At 48.9% G+C, this 13,416-nt stretch overlaps 1 protein-coding gene across 4 annotated transcripts in view; it reads left to right on the top strand.

Moving 5' to 3' along the window:
* The window catches only part of LOC134028533 (A-kinase anchor protein 13-like), a 56,364-nt gene that overhangs the window by 20,075 nt on the left and 22,873 nt on the right, over positions 1 to 13,416 (top strand). For all 4 annotated transcript variants that reach the window (XM_062472148.1, XM_062472147.1, XM_062472150.1 and 1 more), the window contains exons 7-9: positions 75 to 2,235; positions 3,174 to 3,229; positions 11,073 to 11,166. In XM_062472148.1, the coding sequence (XP_062328132.1) occupies positions 75 to 2,235; positions 3,174 to 3,229; positions 11,073 to 11,166 (2,311 nt within the window). The remainder of the gene's footprint in view (positions 1 to 74; positions 2,236 to 3,173; positions 3,230 to 11,072; positions 11,167 to 13,416) is intronic.

The following is a 13,416-nucleotide window of genomic DNA, read 5'->3' on the forward strand; positions in this document are numbered from 1 at the left end:
GATAACAGTCAAACAACCTCCTCCTTCCAGGAGGCTGACTAATGTGTCTCGTGCCTTTCTCTTGTTCTATGTAGGGAGTTTCTTCTCTTCAGCTGCAGACTGAGTCACTTCACACCGCCCAGGAATGCTGTGAGGGCTTAGAGACCGAGGTAGCTTGTTTGGAGCAACCTCGGCAACCAGCCTCCCCAGACACACGATCCCAGGGGTGTGAGAAAGAAAACAACGGTGAGGGGAACGACAGGGGTCCGTCTCTCGCCACTCCAACCTCAGAGTGCCCCCCTGACGATGGCCAGTGCCTCTGTGGAGACAGGGTGTGTCTGGGTCCTAACAGCCCCCAAGATTACGACAAAGCAGAGGAGGAAGAGAAGAAAGAGGGAGGAGAGGAGGTCGCTGGTGGAGTAGGAGCCTCTGGGAGGGTGAGCTGTAGCGGTGACAGTGTGCAGAGCCAGTCTGAGGGAGAAAGCCTTGCCGTGGGATCCCAACTATTACCATCCTGTGGAAAACATCATGAGGAAAGCGATACAGAGGGGACTGTAATCTGTGGGACCCTGGGGGCCGCAGAGGGGACAAACCAGGAAGGAGAGGAGAGGACCGCTGAGAGGGACGACGAGAAACACTCAGACTTATCTTCCCTCGGTGGAGGCACCACAACCACAGCCATGGGGCAAACGCAATCCCTGGAAAACTCGGGAAGCTCCGACAATGATATGGAGTGCTCCCAGGAAGGGGAGCGCTATGGAGACAAGGAGATGGAAATCGACCAGAACCTCTCTGCTAGACCTCACTTCGAGAAGGACAAAACAGAGAATGAAGGGTTACCAGACTCTACCAGCCCCTCCATGGGCCTCCCTCCTTCTCCCTCTGTGTTCACTGGTGACCTCATGCAGGAGGTTCCGTCTGACGCAGGGTCTACATGTCCCATGATAGAGGGCCCCCATGACGAGGAACCTCCATCTGAGACAAACAGCTTGGAACAAAGTCAGGAAACAGCTGTTGGGGATTACCCTGCGCAGGAACTGCAGGGCAACCGCCCTGATGTTAGCAATCACACACGCCCGGGAACGGACCGCCATTCTGGGGAGTATGCTGAGAACGAGATAGGACATGCTAATAACTATGCTGGACCGCTTAGAAATGAAGAGGTGGAGCTATCTTCGGATCCTGAAGGTTCTTATTTGCCTTCCAATGAACCCACTGACCTTGAGGAAAGAGCCTCAGAACCCAAGGTTGACTGTGATAATGTTGACGAGGAGGTGAATGAGGTGTCTAATTCCAGTGATTTGCTTTTCACAATGGCCACTTCCGAAGCCTACTTGGGAGCGGCACCCGACCTCTCCAGCGACGAAGACACGTTTCGCTCCGTCAGCAGCTCTTTGACGGAGATCTTCCCACTGACGGAGGACTCAAACATAACTGGCGAGGAAGGTCAGGAGGAAGACTTTGATGTTTTCAAAATGGAGGCAAGTGAGGAGGACACACGCGACTCATGGATCCCCATGGAGCTGAGCAGCAATGTGGGGATGGGCTTGGGAAAGGCCCCTGTGACACTCTCTGGCACAGGACCGAAACCCCAATCTCCCCCTGGTCACAACACAACAGAGCCATTGAACGCTGAGAAGACACCAGAGCCCACGCTAGAAAATAAATCAGCAGCCTTGGTTACGGCGCCAATCGACCAACCAGTGGAGGTGAATGAGAGCCTGTGTTCACTTCCTGAAGTCAATGACCCGGAACTCACAGATCATCCTGAGGAGATCCCATTGGGGTTGAAGGTCGCGGAAGAGGACATTTCTGGATTCACAGACCCTGAAGGCTGTGAAACTCCTACCATCGACGACGAGGCCCCACCCACAGGGACCAGCTTCAGCTCTGAGGTGGCGTCAGACGGGGAGAAAGATCTTCCATCGGACCTAAGGCCACTCTGCGGGGACAACTCAGCGATGGTGGTGGCAAGGGGTCCCTGTGACACCACGGCAGATTCAGGGCCGTCCGAGGGTCAGCCACCTATAGACAACATCTCCAAGTCCCCTTCTGATGACATCATCCAGGATCTGGGTCCTGGTTCAGTGTCCGAGGATTCAGATGGTGTCCCTGGAGCAGGCCCTGCCTCCCCTGGGAAACAGGGGCCTGAGGAACCGTCTTCTGAAGAGTTGCTACCAGACCTGACAGCACAGAGAGCGGATGGAGCACCTGGGAACATGGAAGAAGCATCAATTCACCCAACCTCCCCTAAAGGTGAGGAATGTAGTTAAATTAAAACATTGGGATATTTTTTGTACATTTTATTATAATGTTTTATTCGAATAAAGATTTGTCAACACCTTTCTTGAGATTAAAGTGTGTAAGGCAGGGTGTCCAGGACTGTTACAAATCTTTCCATGTTATCCAGTTAGTTTCTGTGCTTTGAGAGCTTAAGCCAGGCATAATTTGACAGCAACTCCCTCTGATTGACAGTCAGACACATACACCTACGCCAGGAGGCAGAACCACATGAGTCGACAACAGGGCCTTTAAAAAGGACTGTAAGAGAAAACTGAAAGCAGTTTGCTTAAATGTAAAGCTTCACTTCCTCCAACATTCTCAGCATTTAGAAGCTCTGTCTGTTCTCTTGGCCTAGTTGACTCTAATCATTCTTCCATGATCAGAAATAATTATGTTGGTCCCACAGCAAGAAAGAAGAGGTCAAGTCAATCCCTGCGTTCTGAGTCATTGGAAGAATAGGGCGTGTTGATGTGCCCCACGATATGTTTATGCCCAAGGCTGTATCATAGCAACAGGTGATATCATCAGATGTCCAGAAAAACTGAGTTTGTTCTTAAAGGTTATTCATGTTTTTGTCATTTTCTTTTTAATGAGAAAAGACTGCATCGTCCATTTTAATACCTATTGATAAAAAAAATGCTCAGCAGTTACATAATGTCACAGAAATAGATTATGTTCTGATAATGTTCTTCCTGTGCTTGGTATTGAAAGACTGTTCTAGTAGTGATTTTCCATTCACTGCAAGTACATGGCCACTTACATAAGGACAGTTATGTTGAATCAGTTTAGAGTTATTTTGCCTCTATTCACGACATACAGCAGAATGTGGGTGGATTTGCTCTTGCTGTGAAAAACAGCGTATCCATTTATTTATACCGATTCTCTGTGTGTGTGTTTGTGTGTTAAATCAGGTGTGCATGTTTCAGTGACTGAAGAAACAGTAGATGGACAAGCAGACATTTCCTTGGTGAGTTCTTTACTAATGTAAAAATACTTATACATTAATGTAGTTCCTGTTGTAACAATTTTGACGTTACACAGGAATCACTTTGTCACAACAGACAACCAGTTTAATACTAACATTGCCAACACATAACATAACACATAACATTTCCATACTATGTATTTTTCCTTCACAGCAAAGATGGGCACTTCCGTTATTGGCTCCTATCTACATCTTCTCTCAGTTAGCTCGAAGGCCACCGCTGAATGCTTTCCATGTGAAACACAATGGCTTTGCTGGGCATAATCTAGTAGGAACTAATGACAAATGTATGGGGGGAATGAGGGGGCTGGAAACCCCTACTGAACCTCAGGATAAATCCAACGCATGAGGACCATACAGGGGATTGGGGGAGGGGTTGTAGTGGGTGGCATATACCGGTACTCATCATGCCCTACCTTCTTCCTGTGTGTGGGGCTTCATTCTTCCTGATCCGTTCCTACCGAGCACTGACTTGTCCACCTCAGCGGCCCGCCCCTGGGATGAGCCCGCTGTGGCTGGGCGCCATGGGAACACATGTGCGTGATCCTCATGTCGAAGCCCCGTCCGGGAGGAGGCTCTCTCTCCGGCTTTGCCAGAGTTGCTGACTTCCAGATTCCTCGGCGGCGATGCTCCTTGGCTTGCTAATTCCTGGGCCTGCCTCCTCCTCCACTGCTGCTGCAGCAGAATGGGATGTGGTTCAGCCTGTGCCTAACGACGGCCTTCTGAATTCCAGATGTGGAGCTTGCATGACTTGCTCTGTTTGAGGGGGAACACCAGGTCTCACCAATAGAGGGCGACGCAGTCCGTCATGGCTCTGTGGAAGTTCCATTGCACATTTAATCCTGTCAGAAGTCTTCTATACTCCCGAAACCAGAACACAGTTAGCTTTTCTCAGGCTGCACTGCAGCCTCCATCCATTGAGTGTTACCATGCCTACCTTGTTTTACGATATATTATAGGTGTGTCAAGTTACACGGTTATGATTTATAGCTCTACAGTATTATCCAAATGCTGCATACAGAGCAGAGATTACAGGTAAAGCTGGTTACAGTTCACCATGGTCACCCTCGCTGTCAGAGTTCAGGGGTCATGTGTCACTAATTCATCATACCAGGGCTAGGGTTACAGTTAGGTGAGTGCCACTCAGCATAAATCACGTGTCAGAGGAGCTCTGAATAGTTCCTTAGTGGACCTAAGAGAGTGTCTCTAGAGTGTGGAGTCTGTATTTCTCAGTCAATCAATAATGTGAATAATACTGTAGGTCATTTCAGCAAGTACTTAGTCTAAATGAGTGTCTCTCAGTCCTGTAAGAGAAGTGTGGATATTTCTGGCTCATAGTGAATGTCCATTCATAATGAATTATTGCCATGCTATAAAGTGTTGCTTAATTGTCTTCCACAAGTTGTCAAGTTGATGAAAGATAGCTGTCTTGTTCAAATGCCTCAAATTGCCGTTTTTGTACAATACATGGTATTACTCTGGTATCTGAAAGCACATATATCTAGTGTAGGAGTTAGCATCTTGCTAACATCTGGTGAATGGGGAGTAGGTAGTGAGAGCAGTGTTAGCGTTAGCTTGTGAGCTTGAAGAAAATGTGGAAGTGTTTACTCTTGGAGAGGTCAAGGCATAGGGGGTGGGGTGGAGCTTTGAAAACAGGAAACCATGTGGCTGTGTGTGTGCATGTGCTTGTGTGTGTAAACCATATGTTTCTGATGGGTTTCTGTAAGTGAACGGTGAGTCTTTGTGCATGTGCGTGAGAGAGGAAGAAAGAGAGAGGGAGATGGAGAGAGAGAGAGAGAGAGAGAGAGAGAGAGAGAGAGAGAGAGAGAGGGAGAGAGAGAGGGGGACATATATATATATATATATCTATATAGAGAGATATCTATATAGAGAGAGAGAGAGAGAGAGAGAGAGAGAGAGAGAGAGAGAGAGAGAGAGAGAGAGAGAGAGAGAGAGAGAGAGAGAGGGAGGGAGGGAGGGAGGGGGAGGGAGGGGAGATGGAGAGGGAGATGGAGAGAGAGAGAAAGGGAGGGATTAAGGGAAGTAAGGGAACACTGAGCGGGGCCAGTCCGTCACTTTGTCAAAATTCCAGGACATGTGGTCCTGCTCTTTCTAGTTTTCCCTGTTTTTAATATGTGGAAAGAAGGAGTAATACTGCCTGGAAAGTTGTTAAAAGGTTAATGTCTTTCACCTCAGGAGATCAGGGAAGGTGGCACATATGAACAAGCAGACCCTCCTCCTTTTTGAGTTCGTACACCACAGCGTGTCATAAATCCTGAGCAATTAGGAAACACTCTCATTGAAGCACTGCTTTACCTTTGTGTTTCACTCCAATCACTGGCAGCTTCATTTCTTTGTCAGAACAGGATAACCTGCTGTTCCACTGGTGCCCTCACACTCTTTCACCTTCCCTGTATGTTGTTGTTCAATCTGACCCTGCATGGGATTGGTGAGGTTGGGTGACTGCTGCAGGTCATTTGGCCTCACAGTTTGATGCAGTGTGTCTTCAGAGACAACTGTTTGCTGGTGGAGGGTCTCCAACTGAACCGGGGGAGGGGGGGGGGGGGAGTCTGTTTTCTTTGGTGGCAAATGTGCTGAGGCTACTCTCCAGCTAGCACTGCTGTCTTATCAGCTGGCCAGTCCACAGGAGAGCTCAGTTGGTCTCAGTCAAGGGGGAAGTTTCACGACAGGAGAAGCAGGCGTTTGCACAACTCCTAAAGGTACGATGATAGCCCTTTCGTGTTTTGTGTTATTTCATATTTTTGGTGTGTGTAGTTTCTCTCAATGGATCTCGTGCTTCAGGTTGCTGTACAGACAGGCGGGAGGAAACACAGTAATTGAGTTAGTGCTGTCAGAGGACAGCCATTACAAAGAGCCCTGTCACCCGGCGAACTGCGCTATCATTTAGTCCCAGTGGATGAACTTTCCTGCTGCCCAGGAACTGAGCTCATAGTAGTGATTCACCAAGCTGAGAATGAGTGTGTGTGTGTGTGAGAGAGAGAGAGAGAGAGAGAGAGAGAGAGAGAGAGAGAGAGAGAGAGAGAGAGAGAGAGAGAGAGAGAGAGAGAGAGAGAGAGAGAGAGAGAGGGATAGGGACAGGAAAGAGGGATAGAAATAGAGAGAGAACTGTGAGATAGGGAAAAACAGAACGTCTGGAGGACAGAGGAAAGGGACAGGGGAGGGGACAGGGGAGGAGGGACAGCGAGAGGGAGGATGGAGGGAGGGAGGGGGGGAGGGAGGGAGGGAGGGAGGGAGAAAGGCAGAGCCTGTGAGAGGGGCTGGTTCACCACACAGATGTGAAAGATTAGTAGTCTTTCTCTCAGTTTTCCACAGCTTCACTAGGGACTCTATGACTTGTCACAACTTTTACATGGTGGATTTTACACTTCTTTTGCGCCCTACCACCTCTGTAAACCTTGGGGTAAGGATGTACGAGCGAAACAAGAGGAGGTACAGCCTTTGTAACAAGGGCGAGAAAGCCCTGGATGTGGTTCTGATTAAGGTATGGATCTCATGTCTCTTAGCAGTACGAACAGACAGACCACCAGAAGTAATGTCTTTCATTTACCACTAACAAGCGCTGTGAAAGGCCCTGTATGAAGAAACTATGAGTATGGCTTTGTAATTTAGTTATCTATGAATTCTTCTATACTTGGAAAAAAACGTGAAGGATTCAGTTGTCAACCGTATTGACAATTCCAGGCATTTTGGGTGGTCCTGTGAGACTGTAAGACTTGTAAATGACTCTTTTTGTATTATTCGTTTTTTACTCTTCAGTTAGAACAGCTAGCTACTGTTATAGAAAGTCACCTGGTCAGGAACAGTGGACAAATCTGTCTGGAAGAGGAAGGTGTGACTGGATGTGTGCTGAGGACTTAAACGTAAAGCTAGGAACCATCTACATCCTGGGCTTTGGGCTCTTGCAGTGTGTCCATGGATATTTACATTTAAGGGTTGGCCATAAAACCATAATTAGTTGGCCTAACTGAAGGATAACCTCTCTTTTGACATCTTTTTTTCCCTATTGGTGAGAACCTCGGAGGGCTGTTAGGGTATGTGAGGTATCGTGAGGTAAAAATAATATCAAGTGTTGTGTTCTGGGTCTTGTATCCGCTGACAGACTAGCCTGAGAGCCCCGTGTGACAGAATCAGTCCTCAGAAACAGAATTCCTGACAACACCTCCATGCTGTACCCTGTTCTATACTTGTTCCTTGTGTCAGCTTCGCTACAAGACTAAGATGAAATCTGAGCCTCTCCTCTGAACTATGTACACTCGATTGAGAGAGAGTGCTCTCATGTTTGGGTCTTTCACTGATATGTCTGGGGTGAGTCTGTGATTCCAGTGAGTGGGTTCTGTAGCATTAGGCTTTCAATGGATGGACATTCCTCGAGGGGCGTTCTTGAAAGTCAACCACCACTTTTCATAATTGAGCGGAATGTCTTTTTCTTCATTTCGTCCTGCTGCGTCTTCATACTGTACAACCCTTAACCCAAAAGAGAGAGAGAGAGAGAGGGGGGGGGGGAGAGAATGAGAGGGATCCTGTCTGTGAGAGAGTTTAAAAAAGTGAGAGAGGCAAAGAGAGAGGGGGGCAAGAAAGAACGTTCAGGAATGATGCACAGAAGAGGAGAGATCGAGGTTGGAGGAAGAGAAAGGGCGAGGACTGGAGGAGGTTTGGTGGCGTCTGGGAGAAGATTGAAAAAAGCATGTCTCTTTCTCTCTCTCTCTCTCTGTCTCTCTCTCTCTGTCTCTCTCTCTCTGTCTCTCTCTCTCTGTCTCTCTCTGTCTCTCTCTCTCTGTCCACTCCTAACGGTTTCCTTTGGCTCTCCGCCTGGCCAGTCTGATGGAAATGGGCCATGGGCCAAGTGACTTCATAACACAGCACGCCTTTCAAAGCTCTATTCTCACACTTACACACCACAGCCCCATCCCTACTCCTCGTCTTCCACCACTTCTACCAGTTAGACACACATCACCTCAGTGGCTATCCTTCTCATCCTCCCAGCACCTATAGCCATTAGAACGTGCGCTAGAGCGATCTTCAGTCGCACTGCTTGTCGCTTGTTGCCGGGGTCTCATCCACCAGTGGCCTTTGTTGAAGCTTTTGTCGTCTGTACCATCTCAGACCGTGGGTACGTTCCAAGGACTGCTCACCCCCCCCCTCCTTCCTTGCCATGAGTCATCCTGGTCGGCTATCAAGAAACAACTCTCAGGCCTCTTTATTTTTAAACCATATGTGTTTTTATTGGGAACATTTTTGAATGTTCTGCTTCCGACCAAACCCGCTGGCATTCCTTCCCTTTTCAGTGGATCCCCGGGCTCTACAAATATGCACAGGAACCTCAGGGGTGCACAGGGAAGAGGGAGAGGCTGCTCGCTGGCTGGGTCTGGGTCTGGGTCTGGGCCTGTGCTTGGGCCTGGTCCTCGGTTTTGGCCTGGATCTGGGCTTGAGCTTGGTCGAGGTCTGGATCGGGAAACTATTTTACCCGGCTAGCTTCTTTTCTTGACTGTACATGCATGTCCAAGGCCTGGTCTCTCCAGAACCCTCCGGTCCATCAGAACCAGAAGGAGGCATGGCGTGTGTTAAGCTGAGCATCAGTGCTCTGTTGGAATCCCAGTAGGAGTGTTGAGACAGACGGGAAGGCTATGTGCGAGAATGTGGTAAAACTCATCCATTCTCCTTCTCTCTCAGCAGACAGTAGCTTAGACGTCTTAGAAGGGAAATATATTTTCTGTATCTCTTACAATGATATTATTGTTTTGGGATGGGAATTATGTTATGCTCTCTGTAGTACATTGTTCAGTTTGAGTTTAGTGTGAGGTAGAAAGGTTATGGATTGCTCAATTTCCAGTTCTTGTGTTCTTGTTTATGTGCTGGTGTGTGTTATGTGCATGTGTCTTGTAGTGTGTGTTTGTGTGTGTCCTGCATGATCAACTAATCTGTCATCAGTGTATTTACTCTCCCTCTGCACTGACTGTTTGATATCTGAACACTTCTGTGGAAACAGGAGGGCAGTTGGTGTGTGTCGGTTTGGTTGGTTTGCATGTGGTCAGGAATTTAACATGTGTGCAATTGCACTGTATGCATGAACACTCCTGATAATGCTGTGCATTTGCTACTTTGCATACATAAAATATTTACACTGTGTGTATTTCTTTCTGTGCGTATGTGTGTGTTTCTGTCTGTGTGTGTGTCTGTCTGTGTGTGTGTGTGTGTTTCTGTGGGTGGGTTTCCCGAGTGTCAGGTCGGTGTGCTAGACCAGGCCAAGGCAAGCCGAACCAGGCCAGGACAGGACAACTGAGAGCAGTGTTCTCTGTGTAGCCCGGCTTTGGGGGGGCCTCACAGTGGCTGCTCAGTGCAGATCCAGGCTAGGCCGGGCCAGGCCAGACTAGGCCAGGCCACCCCCATCAATAGAGTCTAGTGTTTGAGTAATTGGTGTAAAACTGTGCAGGGCCTCAGCCAACACAGTCAGCCCCAGGGGGTGGGGGGGGGGGGGGGGGTGGGGGGTGGGGTGGGTGTGGGTGTGGGGGGGGAGGGGACACACACAACCTACTTGTGTGTGTGTGGGGGGGGGGGGTGGTTGTGGAACCCCTGTCACGTGCTACACAACAGAGTTGTAATGGCATCAAAGCAGGCCCAGAGTGTGATTAACCCCCTTCCTCTCCTTCCCTCTTGCCTTTTCTCCTCTATCTGAACAGGAAAGACAGTTTATTTGGCCAATAGGCTACAGGAGTCTGTGCAAACATACAGGCAGCCCAGGTCAACATAGTTTTAGATTCATATAGCTCTGTGTATTGGGAATCACATGTCTGCAGAACTACATCGAGAGGCTACATGGTCAAATGACAGTTGGCAGTGTTTATATTCTCCCCAGTAATTATTCACCGTGCGCTTGATGCCAGAAGTCTCCGATAAAGTAGTTTTATCTTTCTCTCCTCTTGTTCTCAGGTGAAGGAGGTGGAGAGTGTGTATATCCGAGAGCTTCCTGTTTCTATTCAGGCACACTCCTCTTTGTAGCTGGCCGCCCTGCTGTTAGACAGAGCCTTGTGTTCGGGATGGCACAAAGTTCAAAGTTTAAGTTCTTCACTGGCCGCTGTTTATCTACGTCTGTTTATCAAGTTCATTGGACCTCATTCATTCATTTATTCCCCACAGAGTCATTGTGACAGGCCTATCAGGCTCTTTAAAGCAGTCAGGCTTGTCACTCAAACCCTTAGCCCAGTGTTGACCAGATTGTTGAGGCTTCAATGCAGCCTGGGAGGGGAGGAGGGGGGTGGGGCGATGTGGCTTTCTTGTTGCGAACACACACAGCTGTTCCGGCCCCTCAGCATGTTTAGACACACAGACCACAGAGGAAGCTGAGCCCCATGCAGTGTGTGTGTGAGTGTGTATATGTGTGTGTTTACGCCCGGTCAGTGTGTATCAGAGGAACAACGACCGCCTGTCTTACCACAGACATCTCTGTGCTGTGATGAGCGAGTGTGTGTGCGCGCGCTTGATTGGCTTGAGCATGTATGCGTGTTTGTGTGTGTGCGTTCAGTTGTCACGTGTGTAGCCTGGGCCGAGGGAAGTGCGAAACACACTCGTGAAAACGTTCAGATCAGCCAACAGAGGTAAAACACATCAGCGATAACTATAACAGCAGACCCCCCCCGCCCCTCACGTGCGAGAGAGAACGGCGAGCCTGAGCTGTAATCGTCTCCCGTGTCACTAGAGAGCGGCGTCGTCATGGCAGACCTCTTGGTTCGGGGCCGAGGGAGCCAGACGGTCACATGAAGGAGGAGGCAGAGTCTGAGGCTCATCTTGTTCCTCTTTCCTCCCTCAGATCCACAGAGACAAGGAGGCAGCCTACCCTCTCCCCCTGGGTCCCTGTGAGCAGGCCTCTCCCTCGGTCAGCACTGGCAGCACACTCTCCACAGGTAAGAACTTCTGGGTACTGTCGGCAGCAAGACCACAGTCTAGAGAGGCATCGGCTTCTCATCTATAGGGGGGGAGCGCATACAGATTGAAATGTATTTGGATTGCTGTAGATACGAACTCACTGAAATTGACAGCATTGGTAGACAGATCGGGGACTTGTCGTGTGATGCACTGTGTCAAGTAGGTGGTCGGGCACTTTAAGATCAAGCTGAGGAAAAAACAAGACATATTTTGAAAAAAACTCTTGGTGGATTTTCTCAGCGTGAAAAACAAAATGTAAAAATAGAACAAACTTCACCGATGTTATTCCTCCAAATTGAAATGATACATCAAGTGAACATGCACATGCCGTTCTCCCCGTCTGCTGTGTCAACACCCGGAGAAGAGCAGTGAAGGGAAGAGCGTTTCTCCCCCTTCCACCTCCATCCTCTGCCTCTAGCGACTCAATCAAAAGTTGATTGATGGATCAATGGAACAAGGACAGAGAAGGCTCTAGAACAAAGACGGCTATTGTAACAGTGCGAAACAGGCTACCGCTCCAGCCCCCCCCCCCCCCCCCGATTCATGGTGAAGTCTCCTGCCAAAACACTAGGCAGAGAATGAGAGAGAGAGGGTGAGAGAAAGAGAAGAAGGGGGGAGGGGGGGTAAGAGATGGAGTTACAAAAGAGATGCTAGTGTTTGTGTGCGAGAGAGGAAGAAAGAGAGAACAAGAAAAAGAGTTAGAGGGAGAAGAGAAAGGGACAAAAGAACAGGGTAATAGAAAAATAAGTTTGTGCTGCGGCGAAGGTCTTGAATGGGGGTTAAGGTCTGGGACTGGGGACTGGGCTTGGGCCTGGGCTTGGGACTGGGCTTGGGACTGGGCTGGGCCTTGGACTGGGCTTGGGACTGGGCTTGGGACTGGCCTGGGCTTGGGACTGGGCTTGGGACTGGCTTGGGACTGGCCTTGGGCCTGGGAGTGGGCTTGGGACTGGGCTGGGCCTGGGAGTGGGACTGGGGCAGGGGCCTGTGCTGTGGTCTGGAACTGGGTCAGGCAACAGCCACCTGTCTGTGAGTCAATCTAAAGCTTCTTCATCTGCAACAGCTGGGGCAACTCTGCTAGAGCCTCTCTGAAGTAGAGATCTTGTCTAGTCTGAAGTAGATATCTCTAGGTCTGTCTTTCTATCTCCCTGTAACTATCTTTCTCTGTTTACTACTACTCATTAAATACCCCCTCTCCCCATATCTCTGCTGAAACAGCTAACCAGAGCAGATTGTGCGGCCGTGTGTGAGAGAGTAGAGGAGAACGGGTGTAAACCGTGATGTTGTGATGCTGCTGCAGGTGAGGGCTGCAAAGTCTTCAACTGAGACCATTATACTGTACCGTACAGGCTACATACTGTGTATGTAGCCTGTTCACCATCATAGGTATCTAGGAGTGATGTAGGAGAACTTAAAAAGTAATTAGCCTGTCCTCCACTCTTTTTTCCCGAGAACTAACTATATGACTCCGACTCATTTAAATTAGGTTGTTCACACCTGTTTGTGTGTGTGTGTGCGTGTGTTTGTGTGTGTGTTTGTGTGTGACAGCTGTCAAAGCTCACACTCCCTTGCCAGTTTTCCTGCACAGATGTCATTGGGCAGAGCCTGAGAAAAGGTCCTCTGTGTGTGTCAGCCAACTTTGTCTGTGGTTGGATAACTGGATCTTCCTTCAGCCAGCAAGCCAGCCAGACCAGTAGCTAATCAGACACCTACCCACCCAGTCAGTAGGAAAAGACAGACCGACAGAACAGACAGTCCCTTGTCTGTCTGTCCCCTGCCTGTCTGTCCCCTTGGCTGTGTCAGAGAGCAGCTGACAGTCCCCAGAGTGAAGATTCATGGCCTGGCCACACACCGTCTATACTAGGTCACATGGGGTGGGGGTGGGTGGGTGTGTGTGGGAAGAAGGGGTAGGGTACTCGTTTCTGCTTTCTGCTATTTCCAAGAACTGATAAATGAGAATAAAACAATAAAAAACGAAGAAAAACATCAAACTTAGAGGGTGGTATCACCCAGCCAGACCTAGCTCCGGGGTCCAAATGAACTGCAGGTTCAGGATGTGTCAGTGGAAAAGTTAGCTATTCCTCTTTTAGTTTAATCAAGGACACTGACAGTCTCAAGGATGCATGTCATTGTCATGTATTCACAGTATTTTGACTATTCACCACAACAATGATTGTATAATGCATTGCCGAACTATGTGCACTGTCTGCCTTGAACCAGGAATGTGAAAA

Source organism: Osmerus eperlanus, chromosome 10, assembly GCF_963692335.1.
Source record: "Osmerus eperlanus chromosome 10, fOsmEpe2.1, whole genome shotgun sequence".
Classification (NCBI taxonomy): domain Eukaryota; kingdom Metazoa; phylum Chordata; class Actinopteri; order Osmeriformes; family Osmeridae; genus Osmerus; species Osmerus eperlanus.